We start from the raw sequence: 24,513 nt of genomic DNA, 5'->3' as shown, positions 1-24,513 counted from the left end.
ATCAACCGACTACAGCTTTTGTCTCACCCTCGCGCTTTAATAAAGTCAGTTGACTTCTCAAATCCATGTGCTTTCTGCTCTTCTCACCCTATTCCAAGTCCCTTCTAGCCAACTGTCATCCCAGCCTCTCGGACTTTTTCTGGCTCTCAAGATGAGCACTTTCCATCGCCAGCAGTTCCCTGTCATTTCCTGCACTCCCTCTAGAGGGCACACACACCCTGCTCCAGAGCTGCTAGCTTGCCGACTGTGGGCCCTTCTGCTTCCTCGGCTTGTGCTGTCATTACTTACATTGCATGCTGCATTACATTGTGTGCGTTGCTCTATCTACGTTGGGTGCTGGAAATGCGCCCCATGCCTTGTACATGTGCTCTGCGCATAGCCTCATGCACACCAAGTACCAACTGTTCCACTGGTCCCAACAAGTACCTGTTCGCAACTCAACTCTCTATCCTTTAAACTGTAGTACCCTGACTGCACCTCTGAGGCTGTACCTCCTCAGATTCTATATCTGTTTTTTGTTTGTTTGTTTTTTGGGGGGCTTGTCTTCCCTTGAGATGTCTTTTAAGGTATTCTTCTCACTCTTTTTTAAATTACATGTGTCTGTATAAGTTTGTGTATGTGTGTACAAGTGCCCACAGGGGTGAGAGGTGTGAGAAATCCCCTTGGAACTGGAGTTACAGATTGAGTCACCTGACATGGGTGCCAGTCCTGGGAAAGGGCAGACTGTGCTCTCAACCACTGAGCCATCTCTCCAGCCTTAGTTCTTTCCTCTTCAGGACCCTGGGGAAAGGAGAGAGCCCCACCAGTGTGGGGGCCCGAGGTAACCACTCTCCAGCAGGTATGCAGAACTCTCAACAAGCCTTTGGTCAAAGATAAATCTTTTTGTTGTTGTTGTTTTGTTTTTGAGACAGTGTTTCTCTATAGAGCCCTGGCTGTCCTGGAACTCAATTTATAGATCAGGCTGACCTTGAACTCACAGGGAGCCCTCTGCCTCTGCCTCCTGAGTGCTGAGATTCAAGGTGTGTATCACCACCGCCTAGCCAAAGATAAATCTCAGGACTGCCACAACCACCAGAAGAGTGGCCTGAAGAGCCTGAGCCCCATTCCAGTTGGCAGGGGCCCCGGGGCCAAGGCCACTCAATAGGAAAGTTGCCTAAGTTCAAGTCCTGGGGACGGAGATCCACTGCTCTGAGGTCACTGTAGGGCAGACAGGTGAGATGGTTGTCCGGGACAGCATTATAACACACGGACAGGCATTTTAAAAAGGTCTGGGGCCACTGGGATAGCTCGGCAGCTAAAGTGTGTGCTACACAGTCCCGGCAACCTGAGTTTGATCTCTGGAACCAACATAAAGGTAGGAGATGAGAACCCCCTAGACAGAGTTGGTCTCTGACCTCCACACACGCACTGAGCTGCAGGTGCCAACATACACACAGCACGTGCACTCACAGTAATAATAAAAAATGATTTTATAAAACAGTTTGGGGCCAGGTGTGTGGCGCATGCCTTTAATCCCAGCACTCAGGAGGCAGAGTCAGGGGGATCTCTGAGAATTTAAGGCCAGCAAGGGATACATAGTGAGACAGTCTCCAAAAAAAAAAAAAAAAGTTTAAACAGGTACCTGACAGGGGAGATGGCAACTCGGACAGATCTGGCTGCTACCTCCGGATCTTCCCGGGGGTACAGCAAATATAATCACAAACCAACATTCTTTAATCGTAAAGGCACTTGGGGGCCTACAACGAAGTCCCACACAAGAGTGTGGCCCTACAGAATCCCTACCCAGCCCACCCCCTCCCTTCCCCCCGTCCAGCTCTCAGAGTTCATCATGACCTGTCGAGAGGTCTGCTCCAGGCTTGATGAAGATGCCTTCCATGGCCTTCCACGTGTTGTGAGCATTGGCGCTGGGCATGCCGTGCACCTCCTGCTGCCCACGAATGGGGTTACCATACTGCTCACCAGTGACCGACAGGAACACAGAGGTGCCCACGTGCTGGAAGCGGACGCTGGCCTCACGCTCCCAGTGTTGCCCAGAACATCGTACTGTCCACAGGTCCAGGTCGTCACCCTCACCGTCTTCCCCAAAAGCACTCACCTCCTGAGAGTGTAAAGTGTAGAGGACAGTCACACATGGGGCACCGAGTCCCCTAGGCTGCGTGTCTAGCAATAATACTTACACCTAGTAACCTGGGCCTCTGGTCCTTTCCCTGACCTTCAGCATCCACAGCTGTGAAAGTGGGACATCAAGAGTCCCACCCTAGCCAGGTATGGTGGCCCATGCCTTTAATCCCAGCACTCTGGAGGCAGAGGCAGGCAGATCTCTGTGAGTTTGAGGCCAGCCTGGGCTACAGAGTGAGTTCCAAGATAGCCAGAGCTAAGTAGAGAGGGCTGGTCTCAAAAAAACAAACAAAAGATTCTCATCCCATTGAAGGTTTCTTCAGATGCATAGAGCCTCTTTTTGTTTGTTTGTTTTTTGTTTTTGTTTTGTTTTGTTTTTTGTTTTATGAGACAGGGTTTCTCTGTGTAGCCCGGGGTTTCTCTATGAGGCCCTGGCTGTCCTAGAACTCAGAGATCCGCCTGCCTCTGCCTCCCAAATGCTGGGACTAAAAGGCGTGTGCCGCTGCCGCAGACACCACCACCACCACCACCACCACCACCACCACCACCACCACCACCACCAGGCAGCACACAGAGCCTCTTGTCCAGTCTGTGTATCCACAGGCTCCTTGTGCTAACCTGGTGACGGCAGATCCCCCAAGCTCCCTACGGACACCCTTTCCCCCAGAAACTCTCCCAAACCAGTCAGTTCCGGCTCATGCCCCTCCCAGGCCAGCAGCAGTGACCTGCCCCATGCTTTAGCAGGAGCTCTTCCATAGAGGAGAAGGACTGGAGGAAACTTCTCCTTCTCCTTCAGACGTGTCCAGATGGGAGCTAATCGCACTGACTTCTCTCAGTCTTTCTCCTAACTCTGGGGTGGAAGTTCCTGGGGACAGGACCCAGAGCAGGAGCTTCATAAACTTCTGAATAAAAACCTCCCATTTTACAGCAGCTGAAGACTGAGTCCCCTCCCCTACATCCCGCCCGCACGCCTCCCGCTGTCACTCGGGTTCCTGCTCGCGTCAGCTTCGGCGGGGTTCGGGAGGGGGCTTGCCTGGTTGTTGGAGAGCGGCGACGGGAAGTGGTGCGTGTGCAGGTTCTTGCCGGTGAGCACGTGCGTGAGCCGAACTGCCTGCCCACAACGCACCGGGAGTCCGCGCGGGCACCCGCCCTCGGAGCCGCCGCGAATGCGCCAGTAACTATTGGCATCGTCGGACGCCTCCACGCCGGTGACCGACTGTTGGCCGCTGCCTGCAGAGGGACAGCCCCCCCCCGTGGTCCCTGTCAGTGGCAGATCTCCGGATCCTCGCCTTGAACGCTAAAAAGTGCCTCCCCCGCTAGTACATGGTCCCACGGGCTCACCCCAGCCCCGGCTCCCGCCGGCCCCTCCGTCCCGAGGCTCGCCTCTCACGACCCTGCAAGCGAGTCTAGAGTCGCAGCCACCCCGCTCCTTGACAGCCCACAGGTCCCACTAGGACCACTAGGTCTCCAAGCCCCCGGCCCCTTGGCGGTCCCGTCACCACCCCCGCGCACCGGATCCGTATTTGATGTCGTGTGAGTGCAGCCGCACTTTGTGCTGGGTGTTGAGCAGCTTCAGCACTGACCCGCAGGTCACGAGCCCGGCGCTTGCCTTGGACGCGCCACCGCCCCGCACCGAGAGCGCCAGCAGCAGCCCCAGCAGCAGCCCCAGCAGCGCCCCGGCTGCCCCGCCGCGGCTCGCGCCCCGCATCGCGACGGCCAAGCCGGGTTCCAGCCGCTCCGGACCTCGGCGCTTCCGTCCTCCACACCGGCCAATCCGGCTCTGACAGCGCCCTCTCCGAGCAGCCAGTCGCATGCGCGCGCGCGCCCCTCCTGCGCTGCTATTGGATCGCTGTGGAGAGGCCCCGCCCCCAGGGCTCCGGGAGGCCGCTGAGAGGGGGCGGGCTGGAGACACACAAGGGTTTTCATTGGTCCACGCTTCCGAGGACCCCGCCAATGAACGTCCGGAGGGCGGCGGCGGCGGCGGCCAGCTCCCCGAGGCCTCTAAGCTGAGCACCGCAAGGGTCATTGCCGACCGTCGCTTGGCCCCTTGGCTTAAGCCCTTCGGGTGTAGGTTCCAGAACCCCTTTGACCCCTGGACTTGGGTCGTGTGTCTCTGCACTCAGATCCTGGGTGTAAAGCTGCAGAGTCTTGAGAATCACTAGAGTTTATGGTCACAAAGTGGACAGATCCCAAAGTTACTGAAATCTCCTGGCCCCAGGAGTTAATCAAACTGTCACTGAGTCTTGTCGGCTGCTGATCTCAGAGTTTCTGAATAGCCCTTGCAGCTACTTGAGTGATTTGGTGGCAGAATACCAAGGTTGCTGCATGGGTCATCAGAAGACAGCTGGGAGTGTGTGTGTGCGTGTGTGTGCGTGCGTGCGTGTGTGTGTGTGTGTGTGTGTGTGTGTGTACGTGTGTGTGGTGTATGTGTGTGTGTGTACGTGTGTGTGTGTGTGGTGTATGTGTGTGTGTGTATGTGTGTGTGTGTGTGTGGTGTACGTGTGTGTATGTGTGTGTGTGTATGTGTGTGTGTATGTGTGTGTGTGTGTGTGCGTGCGTGCGTGTGTGTGTGTGTGCGTGTGTGTGTGTGTGTGTGTGTGTGTAATATGTTTTTTTCCCTGTGTTGGGATCCACAGAAGAACTGCCTCCGGGCTACATTACCAAGAGGCTGATGAAGTATGTACCTGGAGCACTAGCTAGATACTCATGAAAGTTTCTGTTTAGGGGCTAGAGATGTGGCTCAGTTGGTAGTGTGCTTGTCTAGCTAACACAAAACCCTGGATGTGATCCCTAGTGTATGTGCGTGTAAATATATATATATATATATATATATATATATATATATATATATATATATATATTTACATTCAACATTCAAGTGTGGAGGCCGGAAGTTCAAGGTCATCCTCCTAGAGAGTTGGTGGCCAACCTGGACTACATTAGACCCTTTTTCAAAAAAACAAAAAAAGTTTGGGCCAGAAGTAGTAGCACACTTAGAAGGTAGACAAGAAAATCAGTTTGAGTTTCAGAGTTCCAGGCCAATATGACCTATATAGAAAGTTTCAAGCCACCCAAAGCTACATGTGAAACCATTTTTCAAATATATTGAATTAAATTATCTAGAATCTTGCATTCAGAAAATAGAAAAGTCATTAATGACAACAACCTGGTAATTCAAGTTTTGTGTGTAATTTTGTGGATTGAATTCAAGGCTTAACCTAGGTAATCAAAAGACCTACTGATGATCTACATCTAGAACGCAATGTGGAATTTTCACATTTAGTGCTTATTTTATTTTGGATTACATATGGGATAAGGCACCTTACTCTGCACTTGGCAGACCATGCCCTTAAATGATCTAGGTCCAGCCGGGAGGGTAAGAGTACAGTCTGTGATGCACTAAAAAATGTCTTATTGGAAACATCAGTAGAGATCTGAGATTTACCATGTCTAAGGCAGAATTATTGTCATTTCTCCCAAACTGCTCCTCCTTCAATTTTCCAAGGCTCAATAGAAAGTAACACCAAGGCACTGATGCCAGGCACTGATGGCACATTCCTTTAATCCCAGAACTCAGGAGGCAGAGGCAGGTGGATCTCTGTGAGTTTAAGGTCAGCCTGTTTTACAGAGTGAGTTCCAGGACAGCCAGGACTACACAGAGAAACCCTGTCCTGGGGGGGGGGGAAGTAACACCAATGATCAGCTGCTCAAGACAAACTTGGAGGTTGGCAAGATGGCTCAGTGAATAAAGACACACACACACACACTATATACACACACTACATACACACACACTCAATGAATAAAGACACACACACCACACACACACAGACACACACAGACACACACACTATATACACACACACTACATATACACACACACTACATATACACACACACTACACACACAGACACACAGACACACACACAGACACACACATACACACACACTATATACACACACACTCAATAAAGACACACACACATACACACCACACACACATATACACACACACACTCAATGAATAAAGACACACACACACATACACACCCCCCAAATAAATAAAATAAAAACACAAAAACCTGAGACTTAGAACTCTGGTTCCTGATAGTTGTTGGTTCGCTAGGTCAAATGTAGCCCAGACTGGCCTCAATTTCTATTTATAGCCAAAGGTAACTTTGAATTAGCGGTCCTTCTGCTTCCACCTCCTAAGTGCAGGACATCATCCCAACTATGTGGCTGACTTCTCGTCTTTGTCCACAAGAAAGAATGTCTATATGTCCTAAGTGGATTCTATGACATCTCTTCCAAGTGTCCCGTCACTGTTCCATTCTTCTCCTAACTGATACCTACCACTACCTACCCGTGTGTCTGCCTGCTCCTCCTGTGCTGGACCCCTGCAGCATTCTCTACACAGCATCATGAAGAAAGCAGATGTTGGTCACCAGCTCAAAGCTGTGGGGCTGGAGTAGTTCACGTGGTAAAGTGGCTGGCTAGCATGTCTGAATCCTTGAGTTCGATCCCCAGTAACACAGTAAACCAGCCATGGTGGTGTATGCTTGGAACTGGAGGCACAAGCAGACTATCTTTGAATCCCTGACTCAACAGAAGAGAAAGAAGTGGTTTTCCTCATTGTACTTACAATCAAAGATGGCAAGGACACAAGTGCCATGACCGACAGACAGAAGAAACAGGTTTCTAAGTTGGCTGTGTCAAAATTGCTAGAATCAAAATGGAGACACTTTGTCAAGCCCCTATCCAAAATTAACATGTAAATATGGGAGGCTGAGAAGGAAGGGATCTCATGCATGTATGTCTGACAAGATAAGGTCAAGGTCCAACTAGCTGTTGAAGGGTTCACAGCTGGCCTCCGAACGTGGTCATGAACAACATCTCTCATTGGGGGCTTGTCAGCATATTTATCAACATACATAAAGGTATTGGTTCCTCTCATTCCAGTTAGCAGACGTCAAAGTGCCCAGATATGATAAGATAAAAGGTAGATTATTCAATCTATTCTGAAAAAAAAATAGAAATAATAGGATAAAAGAGTAGACTATTGAATCTACTCTGAAATGAAAAAAGAGAGGATATGGATATGATAAGATAAAAAGGTAGATTGTTGAATCTACTTTTAAAAAGCAACTACTACTAGCCGGTGGTGGCGCACGCCTTTAATCCCAGCACTCGGGAGGCAGAGGCAGGTGGATCTCTGTGAGTTCGAGGCCAGCCTGGTCTCCAAAGCGAGTTCCAGGAAAGGCGCAAAGCTACACAGAGAAACCCTGTCTCGAAAAAAAAAAAAAAAAAAAAAAAAAAAAGCAACTACTAGTATTAAATATTTTATATTGGATTGGATTTTTGTATATTGTATACAAATTTTATATATTGATACAAATATGAGATTATTTTTGTTAGAACATACTGTACACTCACTTCTAATCTTGTTCAAGCTATTGTACCTATATAGTTCATTTAACAATATAATACAGTTTTCTAGTCCTTGAAAGTCATTGTTACCAAGTAATTGGGATATAAAGAAATGAAACTTAGTAGTTATTGCACTGGAATTTGTAGTCATATTAGGTATGTTTTCAAGGTCAAAGAGATATATTTTAGATAGACAGGTGATCTTCAAACACTTCAGAGACCTACAGAATATGGCATTTAAGATGTTTTAATAACATAGTTATTTTTTTTTATGACAATGAGACATGTTTGCTCCTGACAGCACCAATCTACTTCAGAGAAGACGATGGGCATTGAAGATGCTCCATATGGAGTTTACTTTCTTTGTGGCAAGTTAGCTACTAGGCAAGAAACTGCCCTTGCCTCGACTGCTGACCATATGCTGTTTAAAACGGATAAACAGGACACAAAAGAAAGGACTGCTGATCCTTGCCAATTCAAGGTAGGAAGGCCCTTCAGAAAATCCTGCTTCACAGATGAGTCTGTCAGATATGCTAAGCCTGTAGGCCGAAGATGGATGCCCCAACATTGCAGAGAAACCTTGGGTAACTGTCTAGGCAGCCAGTTGTTTCTGTCATTTCTCAAAATTGTTGGAAGTAGCTTGTTTGCACTTCCTGCTTACTCAGTAAATATTATTTCCTTCTCAGATCTCTGATGGAGTTGAAAACTAGATATAGTTATAGTTTTCCTTGTTAACAAGTCCAGAAAAGAAACTCACTAAAGAGGTGTAAAGTGTGTAAGTTTGAAAAAAAAAACATCAAAAGATAGTTTTTGGTTGGTAATACAAGTTAGGATAGAAAGTGAATTAGGTACAACATTTTATTTATTTATTTATTTATTTATTTATTTATTTATTTTGTTATTTTTGAGACAGGATTTCTCTGTGTGGCTTTGCGCCTTTCCTGGATCTCGCTCTGTAGACCATGCTGGCCTCGAACTCACAGAGATCCACCTGCCTCTGCCTCCCCAGTGCTGGGATTAAAGGCCGCCGCCGCCGCCGCCACCACCACCACCACCACCACCTGGTGGTACAACATTTTAGACTCACCAAAATAGCATAAATAATGGAGTATTTTCTCTGAATCTGTCAAATGTTTATGGACTGGACATTGTTAATGTAATTCTTGACTGTATATATTGTATATACTTATTGTATATAGTTTTTCTTATATTAGTTATAACCTTTTATTATTTTAGACAAAAAAATTTGCCTAAAGTTCAGAGAACAGAACAATCCACTAGATTAAACACAGATGCCAGGCAGTGGTGGCACATACCTTTAATCCTAGCACTCAGGAGACAGAGATCTGTCTGGATCTTTGTGAGTTCAAAGCCACCCTGGACTAGATGAGATTGACTCAGTCTAGGAGAGAAACAGCCAGGCAGTGGTGGCACACACCTTTAATCCCAGTACTTGAGAGTCACACCTCTTTAATCACAGCACTTGAGATCTCATGCTTTTGCTTGGGAAAGCACACACACGCCTTTAATCCCAACACTAAGAAGGAAGTGAGTAGCCAGGGCATTGGTGGCGCACGCTTTTAATCCCAGCACTTCGGAGGCAGAACCAGGCAGATCTCTGTGAGTTCGAGGCCAGCCTGGGCTACCAAGTGAGCTCCAGGAAAAGTGAAAAACTACACAGAGAAACCCTGTCTCGAAAAACCAAAACAAAATTATCAGCCTAAATGTAGCCATTATAAGATCATTAGTTATGCTCTTTGTAAGCTGCCTGTTTTTTCTTTATGGTTCTTAGTTGTTCTTTTGCAGAGCTGCCTGATTAAATCGTGCTGGGATCAAGAAAAATGGACCTTGACAGTTCGTGTTCCTGGAGTTTTGTCCATGCCAGTGGATGCCCACACACTCCAGAAGAGAATTTGACATTGCTGCTGCTGTTGTTGCTGTTATAGCAGAGGTGGCCACCACTGCTACTGTTTCTGGGATTACCATTTCATAATTGCTTATATAGCTAGCACAGTGGAGACCCTGGCAGCAAAAGTAGCTACTACAGTTAATTAATCTTTCATTCTATTGGGCATGATAAATTTAATTCAATAGTTATATACATTTCGATTGGCTTTTAAAATTATAAATTTATTAACTCAAGTTCCATTTGCCTTTGGGATACCATCTTATAAGGACTCCAATTTGCAGTAAAGCTTGTTAAGGAAGGGAAAGGCTCAATTGCCTTTAACCTACTGGCTATGGGTGGGTTAGGACTTCTGTTGGTCTTTTCTGTGTCGAACACACAGATTGCAAGCCCAGTGCCACTTTGAGATCTTTGGCAGCAGTTAACTCTGCAGCTCACACATGATTTAGCCTGTATGATAATGAGTATTCAGAGATGGGTAATGTCTAGGGGGCACTCACCAACCTAAGACAGAGTGCCTGTGTGGCCTGGGCAGGCGTCTCCATGACGGGTAAGGTGACCTGCTGATGTCCCATGCAACCTAAGTCAGAAGCTCATTTATTAGTAAAAGGGGGACCTGTAGGGCCCTGGCCCCCATTTTGGATAGCTGTTGCCTTGCTTGCTGACCTTAACCTTGATATAATCCCTATGCTAATTCTCTGCCGGGTTCCACCCTCCTGAATCCTTAAGGGAAGTTCCTTGTCTATGAATCATGCATAATGGGCGTTAACAGCTTAGATGCAAGATTGTAAAACATCTGTAGCGAACTTCTGCCCTCCAGGGTTTTCCCATTGTGCTGTAAGCCTGTATCTGGCTCTGGGTTTTTGTAAAAAGACTATTTTAGAAATTCAAGCAACAGTGTCCTTTTCCTCTGCTCTTGAATCTGTGCAGACATTGTGACTCTAACCAATGGAAAAACTGAAGAGGGAAGCATTGGGGGGCTTCTCAGCTGCAGCCTCAAAAACTTCAGCAGTTCTTACTCCTCCTTCTAGAAAGTCTCTGAGGTTTATGAAAACTACAATTCAGGGCTGGAGAGATGGCTCAGCAATTAAGAGCACTGGTTGCTCTTCCAGAGGCCCTAGGTTCAATTCCCAGCAACCACATGGAAGCTTACAACTGTCTCCAACTGTGGTTCCATGGGATCTGTTGTTCTCTTCCGGGGGCAGACATACAGTGCAAACAAACAAACAAACAAACAAAAAACCCATACACATAAAATAAGGAAAGAAAGAAGGAAAGGAAGGAAGGACAGAAGAAAGAGAGAGAGAGAGAGGTAAAATTCAGGCTAGATGACTGAATCTGGAGAGGCTGCATGCAGGAGCGACCCTGTAGGGAGAGCGCTCATTTAGAATGTTCCAGCTTTAGACACGAACAGCTGAAAACAATGACATGAACTTTAGCCTGTCAACTTCAATGTCATGATTACTACCCTTGAAGCCACTTAAGTCTTCCAAAAGATGACCAGAACATGGGCTAAAGATGCCATGTTTCTAGCATAATGTATTAGTGATTCCCGAAGGGTTTCTCCCAGTCTCCCCAGAGATGTGCATCTCTAAGGCTGTGACAGAGCAAGGCTCTCTTTTTGAACTTCGCAATGGAACTGACAGTGATAGTAATTGTCTTTGAAAACCAAGGGACCCCTCTTGACAGGTGTCTTCTGACAGGATATTTTGTCTCTGGAAGAGTAGTCAAAGGCCACTCTCCACCATCTACGTATGTTTTCAGTGACCAGTGCGAGTAACCGGAATCTCTTGGTTTGTCCTAACTACAGTCTTAGCTTTGGAATAGGGTCAGGCCAATGGGACATAGCAATAAGGAACCACTGGGCTATAATGGCCTCTGATATAAATGGGTCCCTGATCCACCACCTTAGGATCTTGGTCCTGCAGAATGACAGCCAAGCTCTCCTTGAATATAAGGTGTGACCATGTTTCTCTTGCCTGTCTCCAGAGTGAGCTCTATAGTTGCTTCCTCTCCATATCCCAGGGCTTTGCGGAGGGACCCCTTTCTGGGTCCCTAAGTGGTCAAGTATGGCCAAAAGGGCCTGATCTCTATGAATCAGGGGAGCCTCTGAGGGTCTATGCCTCAGGGAGAGGCAACACAGGTCCACTAGATGTGTGTGTGTGTGTGTGTGTGTGTGTGTGTGTGTGTGTATTTGCTAATTTTGAGGCAAGGGTCTCAAGTGTCACAAGCCGGCCTTGGACTTGCTGTATCGCTAAGGACGACCTTAAACTTGTAACCCTCCTGCTCCACCTCCCAGGTGCCGGGGTTTCTGGACTGCCACTGTGTCTAGTTTGAATGGTCCTGGAAATGGAGCCCAGGGCTTTGTGCACCCTCAGCTAGCACTCCAACTGAGCCACATCTCTAGGAGAGCTCTGGCAGGAAAGCCGCCAGTCAGTAGGAGCCGCAGACCCTTCCAGGAAGACCTTCTGTGGTGGCTCCTCTTAGTTGTTAACTACATCCAGAATTAACTAAAACCCAAAAATAGAGGACACACCTGTGAGGAATTTCTGCTTCATTTGAAGTGGGGAGATCCACTTCTTGTGGTGATATTCTGTTTGTGCTCTAACAAATAAAGCTTGCCTGAAGACCAGAGGGCAAAGCCAGCCCCTAGTTAGCCATAGAGGCCAGTCAGTGGTGGCACACACCTTTAATCCTATCACTTGGGACGTCATGCCTTTGCTGCCAGTATTTGGGAGACACACACACCTTTAGTCCCAGCACTAGGCAGGTTGAGACAGGAAGTGACATGGCTGGGCAGAGAAAGGAATATGAGGCGGGAGGAGACAGGAGCTCAGCTTTTTCAGCTGAGGAGTTGGTGAGGTGAGAGGTGGCTGTGGCTCGTTCCTTTGTGTCCCTGATCTTTCTGCATTTACCCTGATATCTGGCTTTGGGTTTTTATTAAAACCAATTAGGATTCGTGCTACAACTTCTAATCTGATCTTTGAGGCAAGAACACATCTTTTTTGTTTGTTTCTGTTTTTTGAGACAAAGTTTCTCTGTGTAACAGTTCTGGCTGTCTTGGAACTCTCTTTGTAGCCCAGGCTGGCCTCAAACTCAGAGATCCACCTGCTCCTGCCTCCCGAGTGCTAGGATTAAAGGCATGCACCACCACCATCCAGCCAAGAAGACATCTTTATTCCAGATCTTTAATCCAGATCTAATCTGAGCCATGTCTTCTGCTGGAAGCCCATATAAGGACATGGAAGAAGGGGACTTTTGCTCTTTGCCTGCTTGCTCTCACCTTGCTAGCAAGTCCATTCCTTCACTGGCATTAGAGCCTGCTTCTTCAGGACTCCAGTGTGTACTGAGGAACAGCTGAGACACCCAGCTTGTGCACACAACACCTGGATTCTTGGACTTTCTGTTCACAGCCTGCCATTTTCGGATCAGCTGGACCACAGCCTGTTAATCTTTCTAATAAACCCCATTTCTATCCATATTTATAAAGAGATTCATTCTATAAATTCTGTTACTCCAGAGGACCCTGATAATACACCTTTCCTACCAAGAACTGTTGCTGGACAGTTATGTTGATCCTGAAACCTCCAACCAACAGCATGGCCAACCAACAGCCACGATATGGCCTGGCACGAAAACTCAGTCTCTGGAATTAGAGACAACAAAGCAAATTAGAAAGAAAGAGAGCCCTGCAAGGGTCAGAAGGGTGTGGCTGTATTCTCCCATAGTTTCAAGGTGAGCGTGGAGCACATCAAAGCAAGAAGGAAGCTACCCCCGCTGAGGAAGATCTTCCCAAAGCAGACATTGCCATTACCAGAAAGGCACGGGTCTGAAACCTTGACTCAGGGTGCCAAAGGAATGAAGAAGGGACAGACATACAGATACACATACAAGCTGGGTGGAGTTCTCGACCTGACACAGCCGGAACCTTAGCATGTTTATTTTTATTATTTATTTATTTATTTATTTGTTTTTTTGAGACAGGGTTTCTCTGTGTAGTTTTGGTGCTTTTCCTGGATCTCGCTCTGTAGACCAGGCTGGCCTCAAACTCACAGAGATCCACCTGCCTCTGCCTCCCAAGTGCTGGGATTAAAGGCGTGCACCACCACCGCCCAGCAACAAAAATAATTTTATGGTTGAGGGTCACCACAGCATGAGGAACTGTACTAAGGGCCGTAGCATTAGGAATTGAGAACCACTGTACTAGAGTCTACACAGTATGGAAGAAGTGGAGCCTAGGCTGGGGGCGCGCGGGGGGGGGGGATTCCTGTTTATGCAGCTATTGTCAGGTCATTATCTAAAATGGCATGAGACTTTTTGGTGATGGAGCTGTTTGGAGGTCACACACTCCTGTAAGCAATCACTCATCCATTCTCCTGTAAACCCAATAAAATCATTGGTTCACCAAGTTGGACCTTGGTAAAATTATTCCTTTGGTGTGGCATCAGTGCTCTGTCTTGTATCCCAAAGAAAAGTATGTAACTTCAGGGCTGGCTTACCCTGCAGGTGCTATTCAAGGGTAGGCATCCAACCAGGCGCAAGGAAAGACACAACACACCCGGGACCAGACAACTGTGTCATCGACGTGGCATTTATTTCCACCTGTCTCTTGCTCCTTTGATAACGTCGGCAGGACTTGCTGAGCACACATTTGTCTGGCCTCACTGGACAGGGGCTGGCTGGGCGGCCAGCTATGGGATAGGGCTGGAGGAGCAGAGGGAGCACTCGGTGTGGCTTCCAGGGGTCTCATGGGGAGTCATTGGGGCTCTTTACGATGGACTCATTGACAAAGTCCTCCACCTCAGGCTCAGGCAGGCTAACCTCAGGCTGCTCATCCTCAGAGGAATTCTTGAGTTCATCTTCTTCACTTCCCCCGTCCTCCTCCTCTTCACTGTCCTCACGCTCTTCGGTGTTTACTACTTCCTTGGACTGGGAGGATCTGGAGACCACACCAGCGCTGAACACAGACAGCTTGGGCTCTGAAGGGCTCCTGGGCATCTGTTCCTGGCCTATACCGGGATCCCGAGGCTGAGCAGCTGGCGGATTGGCAACTCAGGCCGGAGGGAGAATCGGGACCCTGCACTCTGATCCTGAGGGGCGTCACCTGTCAGCTTGGGTTGCACGGAGGGCGATTCTGAGCTATGGCGGGAGGTGCCAACACGGGAGGTACTAGGGCGGGAGGCCGCGGACCTGGAGGCATGCCTCATGGCCTGCCTTGCCAACTCGGCTTCTTCCAACTTGCGCAGAAGGCAGGTCCAGTTGATGTCTGAGGACAAACGGATGTGGGTGCCCTTCACCTTCTTGAAGCCCAGGAAGATGTCCATGAGAACCTCAGTGATAGGAAAGGAGATGAAGCCAACTTGCTTAGTGAGGCTTTCCTCAAACTTGTGCTTGCAGAGAAGCAGAGAGACCGCTTGCTCAACCAAAAAGCTAGTGAGCTCCTCAAACCAGGGGTTAGAGATGTAGGACAAGCTGGACATAGATGAGATGGACGGCAGGGGCTTCTTCCTCGGAAACTTTGTGCCAGGGCTCTGTGCAACAGGCAAGGAGGGAAAGGGAGACATTTAGCCCTGTTGCTGCCATCCCTCTGCTGCCCTGAGAAACCACACCCCTGTGCCCTCCTGTACCAATCGTCCCTGCCACACCTGCTCTGCCACGACATTCACTCTCCACGCCTCACCTGTCAGGGCTAGAGCAGTGCCCACCAGCCTGGGCAGCCTGGGCAGCCTGGGCTCCTGCAAGCTGGTGTACAGGAGGAATCACACCTGAGCCTGATGATGGAGGGCTGAGAGACTCCAGGACCTCCAAGGGTCAGGCCCCTATGTCTTCATATATACTTCCTGACCAATGTCCCCTTTACCGAGCAGCAAGACTAGAGAGTCCTACAGCTGGATTAGGACAGCTTGACTACTCCACCCTAGAACAGAGTGGTCCTCTTGGTAAAGGCTCCTGTTCACAGGAGACATGGGGCAGGGTCTCAGATTCACAAAGCCAGGCAGTGGTGGCATTCGCCTTTGATCCCAGCACTTGAGAGACAGAAGTAGGGACTCTCTGAGTTCAAGGCCAGCCTGGTCTACAGAGAGAGTTCCAGGACAGTCAGGGCTACACAGAGAAACCCTGTTTTTTTTTTTTTTTGGGGGGGGGCTCACAAAAAATAATTTTAAAAAATACCCAAATTGCAGGAGGCATGATGATACGTGCCTGTAATCCCAGCATTTAGAAGGTAAAGGCAAAAATATCAGGAGTCCAAGGTCATCCCCTACTATGGAATGAATTTGAAAGACCAGCCTGGGCTACACGACACCCTGTTTCAGGGAGAAAAAAAAAAAATCGCAGGGTAAAAATAGCCTTTATTAGTCTTTGACAACCCCTGGGAAAATAGGTAGACTAGGTTTCCTGCTCCCAGGAGCTTGGATCTACCCAGAAGATTTCTGCAATCAGGGCAAGAGATCTTGTCCTTGGACATCAGCGACAGCGGCTCCCCGGTGTGGGAGGAGCCCTTCCCTGCGGACATTCTTCTACGCCTCCAGCCCCACTCTTGAGGCCACCTCTGAACACACTGCAGCAGAGGAAGGAGAAGCTTTTTCCCAAAAAAAGGCGTGGGGAGAACACAGGGAAGGGGGAGGGAGGGAAGAGGATGCTAGATGGGGCCCTGATGCGGCCAGAGGCAACCTCCACTGTGATCCAGGGGCGGGCAGGGTGAGGTGCAGGCCGTGACAGGGCTGAATAACCCGCTTGGAGCTCGGGGCCACAGGTGGTTTCTGCAGCTTGGGATCGGAGTCAGGGGACTCCTGCAGGGAGTGCAGTGAGGGGGTCGGGACATTCGACACTTGCGTAGGCATCACCTTGAGCCTGAATCTGGTAGTCATCTGGGCGTTAGACATGGAGGGGACTCCCGTCTGCCCTTGCTTTTCTTACGAGCTGTCTTAAGGCTGGAGGCTGTGGTGGGAGAGTCACACTGCTCCACCCATCCTCCCTGCTGGTGGGTACGGATGCCTTAGAGTCGGGCTGCAGAAGATCAGAGTTCCCAGGCAGCATTGAGGTGGGCTCCGAGGCAACAGGGAAGAGGGGGAAGCCGTCGTGGCGGCAGGCATGGCTGAGCTTGTCTACGGCCTGGCTGACCACACGCTGCAGGGCAGGAAAGAGGCGATGCTCAGCCAGGAAGTCCAGGGTACAATGGGGTTCCTGAGTGAACAATAGCAGGCACGTTGAAGGATGCTGGCTGGTTTAACAGTGACTTCATCTCCTTGTTTAACTCTTCTTTAAGGAAAATCATCTCCTGTTCTCCGAGTCCCAGCTCTGATGTTTCAGGGGTGGTTGAGCTGGATCCCCAAAGCCAGTGACCCAAGACAGGGCTGCTCCGGGTCCACTGGCTGCTGGTCTGGCTGCCCAGTGAGTCCACAGCAGAGAGTCCTCCGGGAGCAGGAATGATTCAGGCCTTTCTGCAAAGAGAAAGGAATGGCTGAGCAGCGTCCACCCAGGCCTAACGACCCAGCCCTGAGCTCAGGCCACCCTGCGCCAGCTTTAGCATGGCCACATATCTCACCCTTTGTTCTCCAGACGCAGTAGCCTCTTGAGGTTTTCTCAAGCAGGAGTTTGTCCTCATAGGTGGCAGTGAGCCTAGCCTCGGGCACCAGGATTACTGTCCTGGCCGTGGAAGCCCGGCCAGCCAGCTGTGATACTGCTATGGCCATCGGACACGGAACTGGAGCGGGACGGGTAATTGTTTGGGCGCCCAGCACAGAGCGTGGGCCGAGTGCGGTGCCGGCGCACAGAGTTGATGCTGGGTCTGGCTCGAGCCCGCTGCCTGCCACTTGGCACCTCCAATGGGTCTTGTACATCCACCAGTGGCACTCCGGCCTCTGTCTTGGTGGTAGCCAAACGCTCTGTCGCCTGCTCCACCACTGTCTGCAGGCTCTCCAGTACCTGTCCTCTGTCAGGAAATCCAGAAGCCGCCAAACACCTGAGGGCGCCCAGGCTTTTGCTGGTGGCCCTGGTGCTCCGAGTATCGTTCATGGATGTAGGTGTGGCACACGTCCAAGTCTGCAGGTTGACCCCTTTCTGGCAACAGGTGCTTCTTGTGCAGCTGCATCTGAACAGACAGACTTGTCATAGCAGGCAGGGTGCTCGGCAAGGGGTGGGGTTATTTCTGGAGTCCTCCTAAGGTGCTATTAGGAGCTGCGTGGACTGAACAATGAGAAAGACTTTTTCTCTTTTTAGGTTTGTTGGTGCTGGGGCTTGAACCCAGGCCTGAACATGCTTCTGCAAATGTTCAACCACTGAACTGCATTTGATTCTTTATAGCATCTGTGGTGCATGTGTGCTGCCTTAGTGCACGTGTGGAGGTCAAAGGACAACTGGTTGTAACTGGCTCTCTCCTTCTACTGTGTGGATCCTGAGGATGGAACTCAGGCTATCAGTCTTGATGCCAAGTGCCTTAACTCACTGAACCATCTCACAGCTCTGAATGACATTAAAAGTCTGGTAATCCTGGGTTTGAATCCCAGCTCTGCTACCTCAGGCTGTGTGAAGTGCTCAGAACAGATCCTCTTCAGGCCTTCTCTGCAAAGCAGGGGTGACCTGAAGGTCCCAATGCCTATATTCATATATGCCAGGCCTAGCTGGAGCCTGAAAGTGGAACTCTGTGTTCATGGTATGAAGGGCAGCCAAGAGGCCCTTCCTCCTCCTCTACCTCCTCCTGTCTCTAGCACAACCCTGCATTGTCTTCCTGGGGCGCTACACTTGAGGACTTGAGCCTGCTTCTCCAGCTTGAGTCTCCACGCTGACTCCTGACTCCATGCTCCTCCTCAGTCTTCTAGCCCACCCGAGTACCACCTGAGGCCGCGGGAGGGGAGTGTGAAAGGGTGATCAGGGTGATCAGGCTCGGCAGGCAGGCCTAAGGGAGTCAAAGCTAAAATCTGGTGTTACCAGTGACCCAGGAGATCGACTGGAGATGAGAAAGCGTGGACGTAGTCCGACACTAATGTCGGGTCAGCTGGACCAACTTACCCGAGTCATGTAGGTGTTGTGACCAGCCTCGTCATCAGCCAGATATCCTGAGTGGTGGCGGTACCTTGCCATGATGTGGGTAATTAAATGCTTCTGCTTCCTTTCTCAGGTTCGACAGCACAGATGCAGACTCCTCTGTATAGGCGGGAGAGGAAGTCAAGGTAGATCCAGGCCTCTATGGCCCCTCACTCCCTGTTCGGGGTGTGCTTCAGACGCCCCACCCTTCTCTGCTGGGACCTGCCAGGCATCTGCGGACAGTTGCCCTCTGTTTGCAACTGTCTGGACGACTAGTGTGCCCAACAAATTTTCCAGACCAGGGCGCCTCGGCGGCCCCAGCAGCTCACCAGCGTCTCCTCTGCGCTTCTGGGTCCGCTCGCTCGTCAGCACGGTTTGAGGACTACCGCACAGTGCCTGGAACCCGCCCGCAGCCTCGGAGGGCGCTGATTTACATACTCCACTCTGATTGGCCAGGATCTGGCCTCCGCTCATTATCTTCCCGACACAATGGTTGTGGTGGGGCCCGCATTGGCTCCTCCCCACCTGCTGGCTTTCTCTGTCCAGCCAGCTAACCCGTGCTGGGGATGTTTATAGATTTGACTCTATTCTGCCAAGGGCGCTGAGTCTGGGGCTTGCTTCTCTGATCCTCACGGTGAAAGCCACAGCCTCCACTTATGACACAAACACCTCCTCCGCTCATCCCTGGTCGCTGCACAGACTTGGACCTCCGACTCTTGCTCCCTCCCAGGCTGCTTTCCCTCAGCCAGTGTGGACTGGCCAGCATTTCCTTCTCAAGTCTTTCTTTTTGGAAGCAGTGAAGAGTCCTGGTTTTCCACACAGATCTAGCTTCAATCCCTGTCCCTGTTTTTGGTTTGTTTTGCTGATGTGACTCAGCCTCTCAACACCGCCTCCTCGTCTGTAAATTGAGCTGAGAGCACCCTTCCACAAGTGAGTATTACATTATATATAGGTTTTTCGAGACAGGGCTTCTCTGTGTAGCCCTGGCTGTCCTAGAACTCACTCTGTAGGCCAGGTTAGCCTCGAACTCAGAGATTCACCTGCCTCTGCTCTTGAGTTCTGGGATTACAGGCGTGCTCCACCACCCGCCACAAAGACCTACTTTCAATACACATTGCACCTTATGAAAACCCATATAAACTCACCTCAACTTTTTTCTTTTCCCTTCATCACAGAAGCTTGTCATTCCCAACAGATTGACAGCCAGCCGTCCCCCACTGCCACGTTGTCTTTCTCGTCTAACAGCTGGTACTTCTTTAGGGCAGGCATTCAAGCTGTGAGCCCTGATCTCTAATGACTCCATTCATTCCCAGCACAGTAAGTGCTTAGTAGTTCCTCTTCTCCATCTATGGTTCTCAGAGCCCAGGCCGCAAGGCCTCTGCCTTTCAGAGAGCAGCCTCCCGAGGGCACAGTGGCTGGATGTTACCTGATGGTTCAACAATCACTATGACTGGACACAGCAGTGTTTACGCCAGGAACTTGGCTGAAGGGTACTTTGAGGCCTCCAACCCTTACAAAGCATCATCAGGTACCGTTGTGATTAAACTATACTCTTTCCCTCTGCCTGTGATCCAGGGGTCAGATAAGGTGGGGGAACCAGAACAGGCTAAGCTCCAACCTGTAGAGAACAGTTCTTGCTCCACTCACTTCTCTGGTGAGTCTTCAGTTCCTTGGCTGTAAAACAGAAACAAAATTACCAATATCACAGGCTTGATTTGAGTAACAGGCATTCTACAAGAGAAACCAAGACAGGCTGGGCATGCTCAGTTGGCAGTGTTTGCCTAACATGCATGAAGTCTTTGGTTCAATTCCCTGTACCAGGTGTGGTGGCACATGCAAGGGTCAGAAGTTCAAGGCTAGCCCCCGCTGAATGAATAGTGAGGTCAGCCTGGGATACATAAGACTGTGCTTGAAACAATATCAAGACAGCCACATTACAAGCAAATGCTGGCTGTCACCATGGTGACTACTGGTAAGTTATGTGTAAGAAAACCTTACTGACAAAGAGCAAACATGAGGTTGAAAAGCTGCCTGCAGCTCACGGTGAAGATGGGTTCAGGCTTTCTCCAGCGCAGCCGCTGGTCTGCATGCGTGTGTTCTTGTCATGTAGAGCTTTTACATCCAGGCAGTGGTGGCCACACTTTAACCCCAGCACTGAGGAGGCAGAGGCAGGCAGATCTCTGAGTTCCAGGCCAGTCTGGTCAGAGTGAGTTCCAGGACAGCCAGGGCCACACAGAGAAACCTGTCTCAGAAAGAAAAAACAAAAAACAGAGCTTTTACTAAGAAAAAGCCCCCCACACACACACACCTTAGAGCCAGTGAGGAACAGGCTATTTGAAAAAAGTAAAAACATCTAATAACAAGAAAAAGCTCATAGGCACTGCATAAAAACAAAGAAAATTAACATCACAAGGATGAAATAACTTGGCATCATTCCTTAGTGATGGAGAAGAGTGAGTGGGTGTCTTTTCTTAGAGAAAATAACGGAATGACAGTACACTGCTCAGAAACTTAGCAATGGTAGAGAAGAGCAAGGGGATTTTTTCTTGAGTATCTCTCTTGTTTTCACCATTTAAAAAAATTACTTTTCAAAAATCAATTTTTTTTTTAAGAGCTAGAGATAGCTCAGTGGTAGAGAGCTTACTGCTCTTGCAAAAGACTGGAGTTGGGGTCCAGCATGTGTTCATATGTGGTCAATCACAACCATCTATTAACTACGGTTCGAGAGAGAGAGAGAGAGAGAGAAGAGGAGAGAGAGAGAGAGAGAGAGAGAGAGAGAGAGAGAGAGAGAGGCGCAGAGGGGAGAGGGAGAGGGAGGAGGAAGGAGGGGAGGGGAGAGGGGAGGGAGAGAGAGAATGGATATAGACATGGGCCAAAAAAAAAACTTTGCAGAGCGGTTGACCCGGGCGTCTGCAGTACGCTCAGAGACCTCTAGGTGGCAAAAGCAACGGCGGCGTGCAGTCGCACTTAGGCGTGTGCGTCGGGGTGGGGCCTCGGCAGCGTCCAGGGCCGGAGTCCGGATGCTGCAGCGCATTCCCCCCGTCTCCAGACGGCGCTCGCAGCAATGGCTTGGCCCCGCGTGCAGCTGGTTGTCACCGCTGATGACTTTGGTTACTGCCCGAGGCGCGATGAGGGCATCGTGGAGCCTTCCTGGCAGGAACTGTGACCAGCGTGTCACTGCTGGTCAACGGCACAGCCGCCGAGAGCGCGGCCGAGCTGGCCCGCAGGTAAGGGCGGCGCCCTGCAGGCCGGGCGGGTTTGGGGGCGCCCGCTCGGTGGCAGACTGTTCGCTCTCGCGCTCCGCCTGCAGACACGGCATTCCACGGGCCTCCACGCCAACCTGTCCGAGGCCGTCCTGTGGGTCCGGCCCGCCACAACGCTCGTCGCTCCTCAGCCCAGAAGGCTTCTTCCTCGGGAAGATGGATTTCGGAGGCCTTAGCGGCTGGAGACGTTGCTTTGCCCAGGTGCGGAGGCGTGGCTGCAGGAGGATGCTCATCAAGATCCTCAAAGCTCAGCCCAGAGGTTTTAAAGGAAGTCGTTGGGGCAAACGCGGGCGCTGGATACGCTCCTAGTTCGAACACTGGAGCAGTCACACCGTGGCACAAACGGAGCTCCTCGTTTTGTGCTGCTTCAGAAGTTCAAGGTGTCTGTGCCCTCCAGGTGCGGGAGGAACTAGAAGCTCAACTCAGCCGCTTCCGGGAGTTGTTGGGCAGGTCCCCACGCACGTAGACGGGCACCAGCACGTGCACGTGCTCCAGTACGCGGATTGAAGCGCTCTGATGGGGTGGGGTGGGGCTGCTCTCCAGGGTTGGTGGGAGGTCGATGCTGAGCCCACCTCTCCAAGCAGGAGTGTGTCAGGTGTTCGCCGAGGCTCTGCAGGCGTTCGGGTGCGCTTCACGCGGCTGCCAGTAGAATGCGGCGTGGGCAGCTGCTCGTGGCTGGAAGCACCAGCGCGTGCCTTCGCCTGCACTGTGGAGCGCGATGCCGGGCTGCCATGGGCCCTTCTCCCGCACGGCCTGCGGTGAGCACCGCCTCCTCCACCCATCCAACCCTGCCTTGTCCCAAAGGTCCTAGTGCGTTCACTTGGCCAGATGTGCCCTTTTCTCAGCCAAAAAAGTTAGGAATTGACCTGCCGGCCTGCTTCACCTCTGCCTAGCCCTACCGGAACTTAGGCAACATCTCTATCGTGGCACAGGTGGACCGACGCCTTTGTGGGCCTGAGCACTTGTGGCCGCACATGTCTGCTCACCGCGTCTTGGCGTCGCTGGCACGGGCCCTCGAAGATATCCCTGCTGGCCGTGCCCTGACTGCCGAACTGATGGCACACCCAGGATACCCCAGTGTGCCTCCAGCAGGGGGCTGCGGTGAGGGCCCCGATGCTTTCTCTTGTTCTTGGGAGCGGCTGCATGAGCTGCACGTCCTCACTGCACCCACCTTGCGGCTCGGCTGGCCAGAATGGTGTGCAGCTCTGCGCCTAGACGACCTGGATTCCAAAAGGCCTGGGGAAGGGGTCCCTGTGAGGCAACGCTTGAGCCCTTCCTGGAGCCTTCCTACCCTGACACCAAAGGCTAGCTACGAACTGCCTCTCACTGTGGAGGAAGGCCAGGGCTAAAGCTCTGGTTCAGCGTGGAACCAGGCCTTGGAGCAGGGTCTGGTTTCTTAGAATGACAAGTCACTAACCAGGTCCTCGCCGCTGAGCAGTATTGCGCAGCCCTGCCTGGTCTGTGACATCTGGACTTCAGGCCTGCCTGAGCATAGGGTGCCAACTCATGTTGCCGTTAAAACTACCTGTTTAGTGGAGCAGTGGAGAGAGGTTGGTGTGAATAAAGTAATGTCTTTAGATTTGGCTAGTTTATAGTGTCCAGGTATCCTTTGCAGAAATAAGAATGGCACAGAGAGCTCCTTTGTGGCTCAAACCAAGATATGCAAAAAATATCTTCACTTTCTAATTTTAATTTTGTTCATGCTTAAATCCCTTAAAAAATTGCTTGCACTTGTCTTGGAGGGGGTACATGCATACCATGGTCCATATGTTTTGTTTTTGAAATGGGGGATCTTAACTCATCTTAAGACTGGCCTTGGACTGGAGAGATGGCTCAGAGGTTAAGAGCACTGACTATTTTTCCAGAAGTCCTGAGTTCAATTCCCAGCAACCACATGGTGGCTCACAGCCATCTGTAATGAGATCTGGTACCCTCTTCTGGCCTGCAGGGACACATGCAGTACAGAACATTGTATGCATAATAAATAAATCTTAAAAAAAAAAAAAAAAAAAAAGACTGCCTTGGAGTCCTGGGCTCAAGGATCCTCCTTCATCACCTCCTATTAGCTGGGACTGCAAGCCCATACCACTGTGCTCTAGCAATGCTTACATTTTTTTTTTTTTTTTATGGGAGGGAAATAAAAGATCCTCATTAGGGTGTTTGGGGGAGGCATATGGTAACAAGCATAAGTTTAATTTAAAAAGAGGTTATCTGAGGGGCCAGCAAGATGGCCAATTGTGTAAAAGTTCTTGTGTTTGATCCCCAGGACTGGTGGAAGGAAAAAAACCAACTCCCAAAGTTGTCCTCCCTCCAACCCCACACACCCATACCACGCACATACTACAGTAGTAGTTTTAGTCATCTAAAGAGGGGAGGTAACCTGTTATATGAAAGCCACTTCAGGGAACAGATTCAAAGAGGCTCTGCAAGTTATAGGAGTGTTTACATTTTTCCAGGAGAGGTAGTCTGCAGAAACGAGAAGCTGGGATTGTAGCTACATCTGCTCTATGATGCTCTGCTGGGAGGAGTAGACAGGAAGGTGGTGGAGCACAGCTTTGCACCATTTTGGAAGATGGAAAGGAAACTGGGATGCCACGTGAATGCTAGCAAACCAGACCGTCTTGATACTCGCCAAGGATGGCACTGAACTGTTATTCCTGCCAATGCTGGGATTTCAGCTGTGCATCATCACTCTGTTTACATGGTTTTTAGGACTAAGCCCAGAGTTTCATGCATGCTGTGTAAGTTTCCTATCAACTTGATTTTCTGTGCCC

The 24,513-nt window shown here is 50.1% G+C and overlaps 1 protein-coding gene and 2 pseudogenes across 1 annotated transcript; 1 reads left to right on the top strand and 2 right to left on the bottom strand.

The window, feature by feature from the left end:
* Positions 1–1,449: 1,449 nt before the first annotated feature.
* On the bottom strand, positions 1,450–3,895 carry Sdf2l1 (stromal cell derived factor 2 like 1). Its single transcript, XM_028856697.2, has 3 exons — positions 3,631–3,895; positions 3,152–3,348; positions 1,450–2,098 (listed from the first exon to the last, which is right to left on the bottom strand). The coding sequence occupies exons 1-3, from the start codon at positions 3,824–3,826 to the stop codon at positions 1,817–1,819; spliced, it is 675 nt and encodes a 224-aa protein (XP_028712530.1). The 5' UTR covers positions 3,827–3,895; the 3' UTR covers positions 1,450–1,816.
* A 10,280-nt stretch (positions 3,896–14,175) lies between these two features.
* Positions 14,176–18,544, bottom strand: LOC114682712 (annotated as a pseudogene).
* A 2,996-nt stretch (positions 18,545–21,540) lies between these two features.
* LOC114682711 lies at positions 21,541–23,315 on the top strand (annotated as a pseudogene).
* Positions 23,316–24,513: the final 1,198 nt, after the last annotated feature.

Source organism: Peromyscus leucopus, chromosome 12, assembly GCF_004664715.2.
Source record: "Peromyscus leucopus breed LL Stock chromosome 12, UCI_PerLeu_2.1, whole genome shotgun sequence".
NCBI classification, from domain to species: domain Eukaryota; kingdom Metazoa; phylum Chordata; class Mammalia; order Rodentia; family Cricetidae; genus Peromyscus; species Peromyscus leucopus.
Note: the sequence above shows the minus strand (reverse complement) of the source record. Positions and strands in the feature narration are given on the sequence as shown.

Excerpts from the sequence above, each read along its gene's own strand:
- Sdf2l1 (XM_028856697.2), bottom strand. The coding sequence starts at position 3,826 with ATGCGGGGCGCGAGCCGCGGCGGGGCAGCCGGGGCGCTGCTGGGGCTG. Across the intron at positions 3,349-3,630 it reads CGACATCAAATACGGATCCG|GCAGCGGCCAACAGTCGGTC; the intron begins GTGCGCGGGGGT and ends GTCCCTCTGCAG. Across the intron at positions 2,099-3,151 it reads CGCCGCTCTCCAACAACCAG|GAGGTGAGTGCTTTTGGGGA; the intron begins GCAAGCCCCCTC and ends TTACACTCTCAG.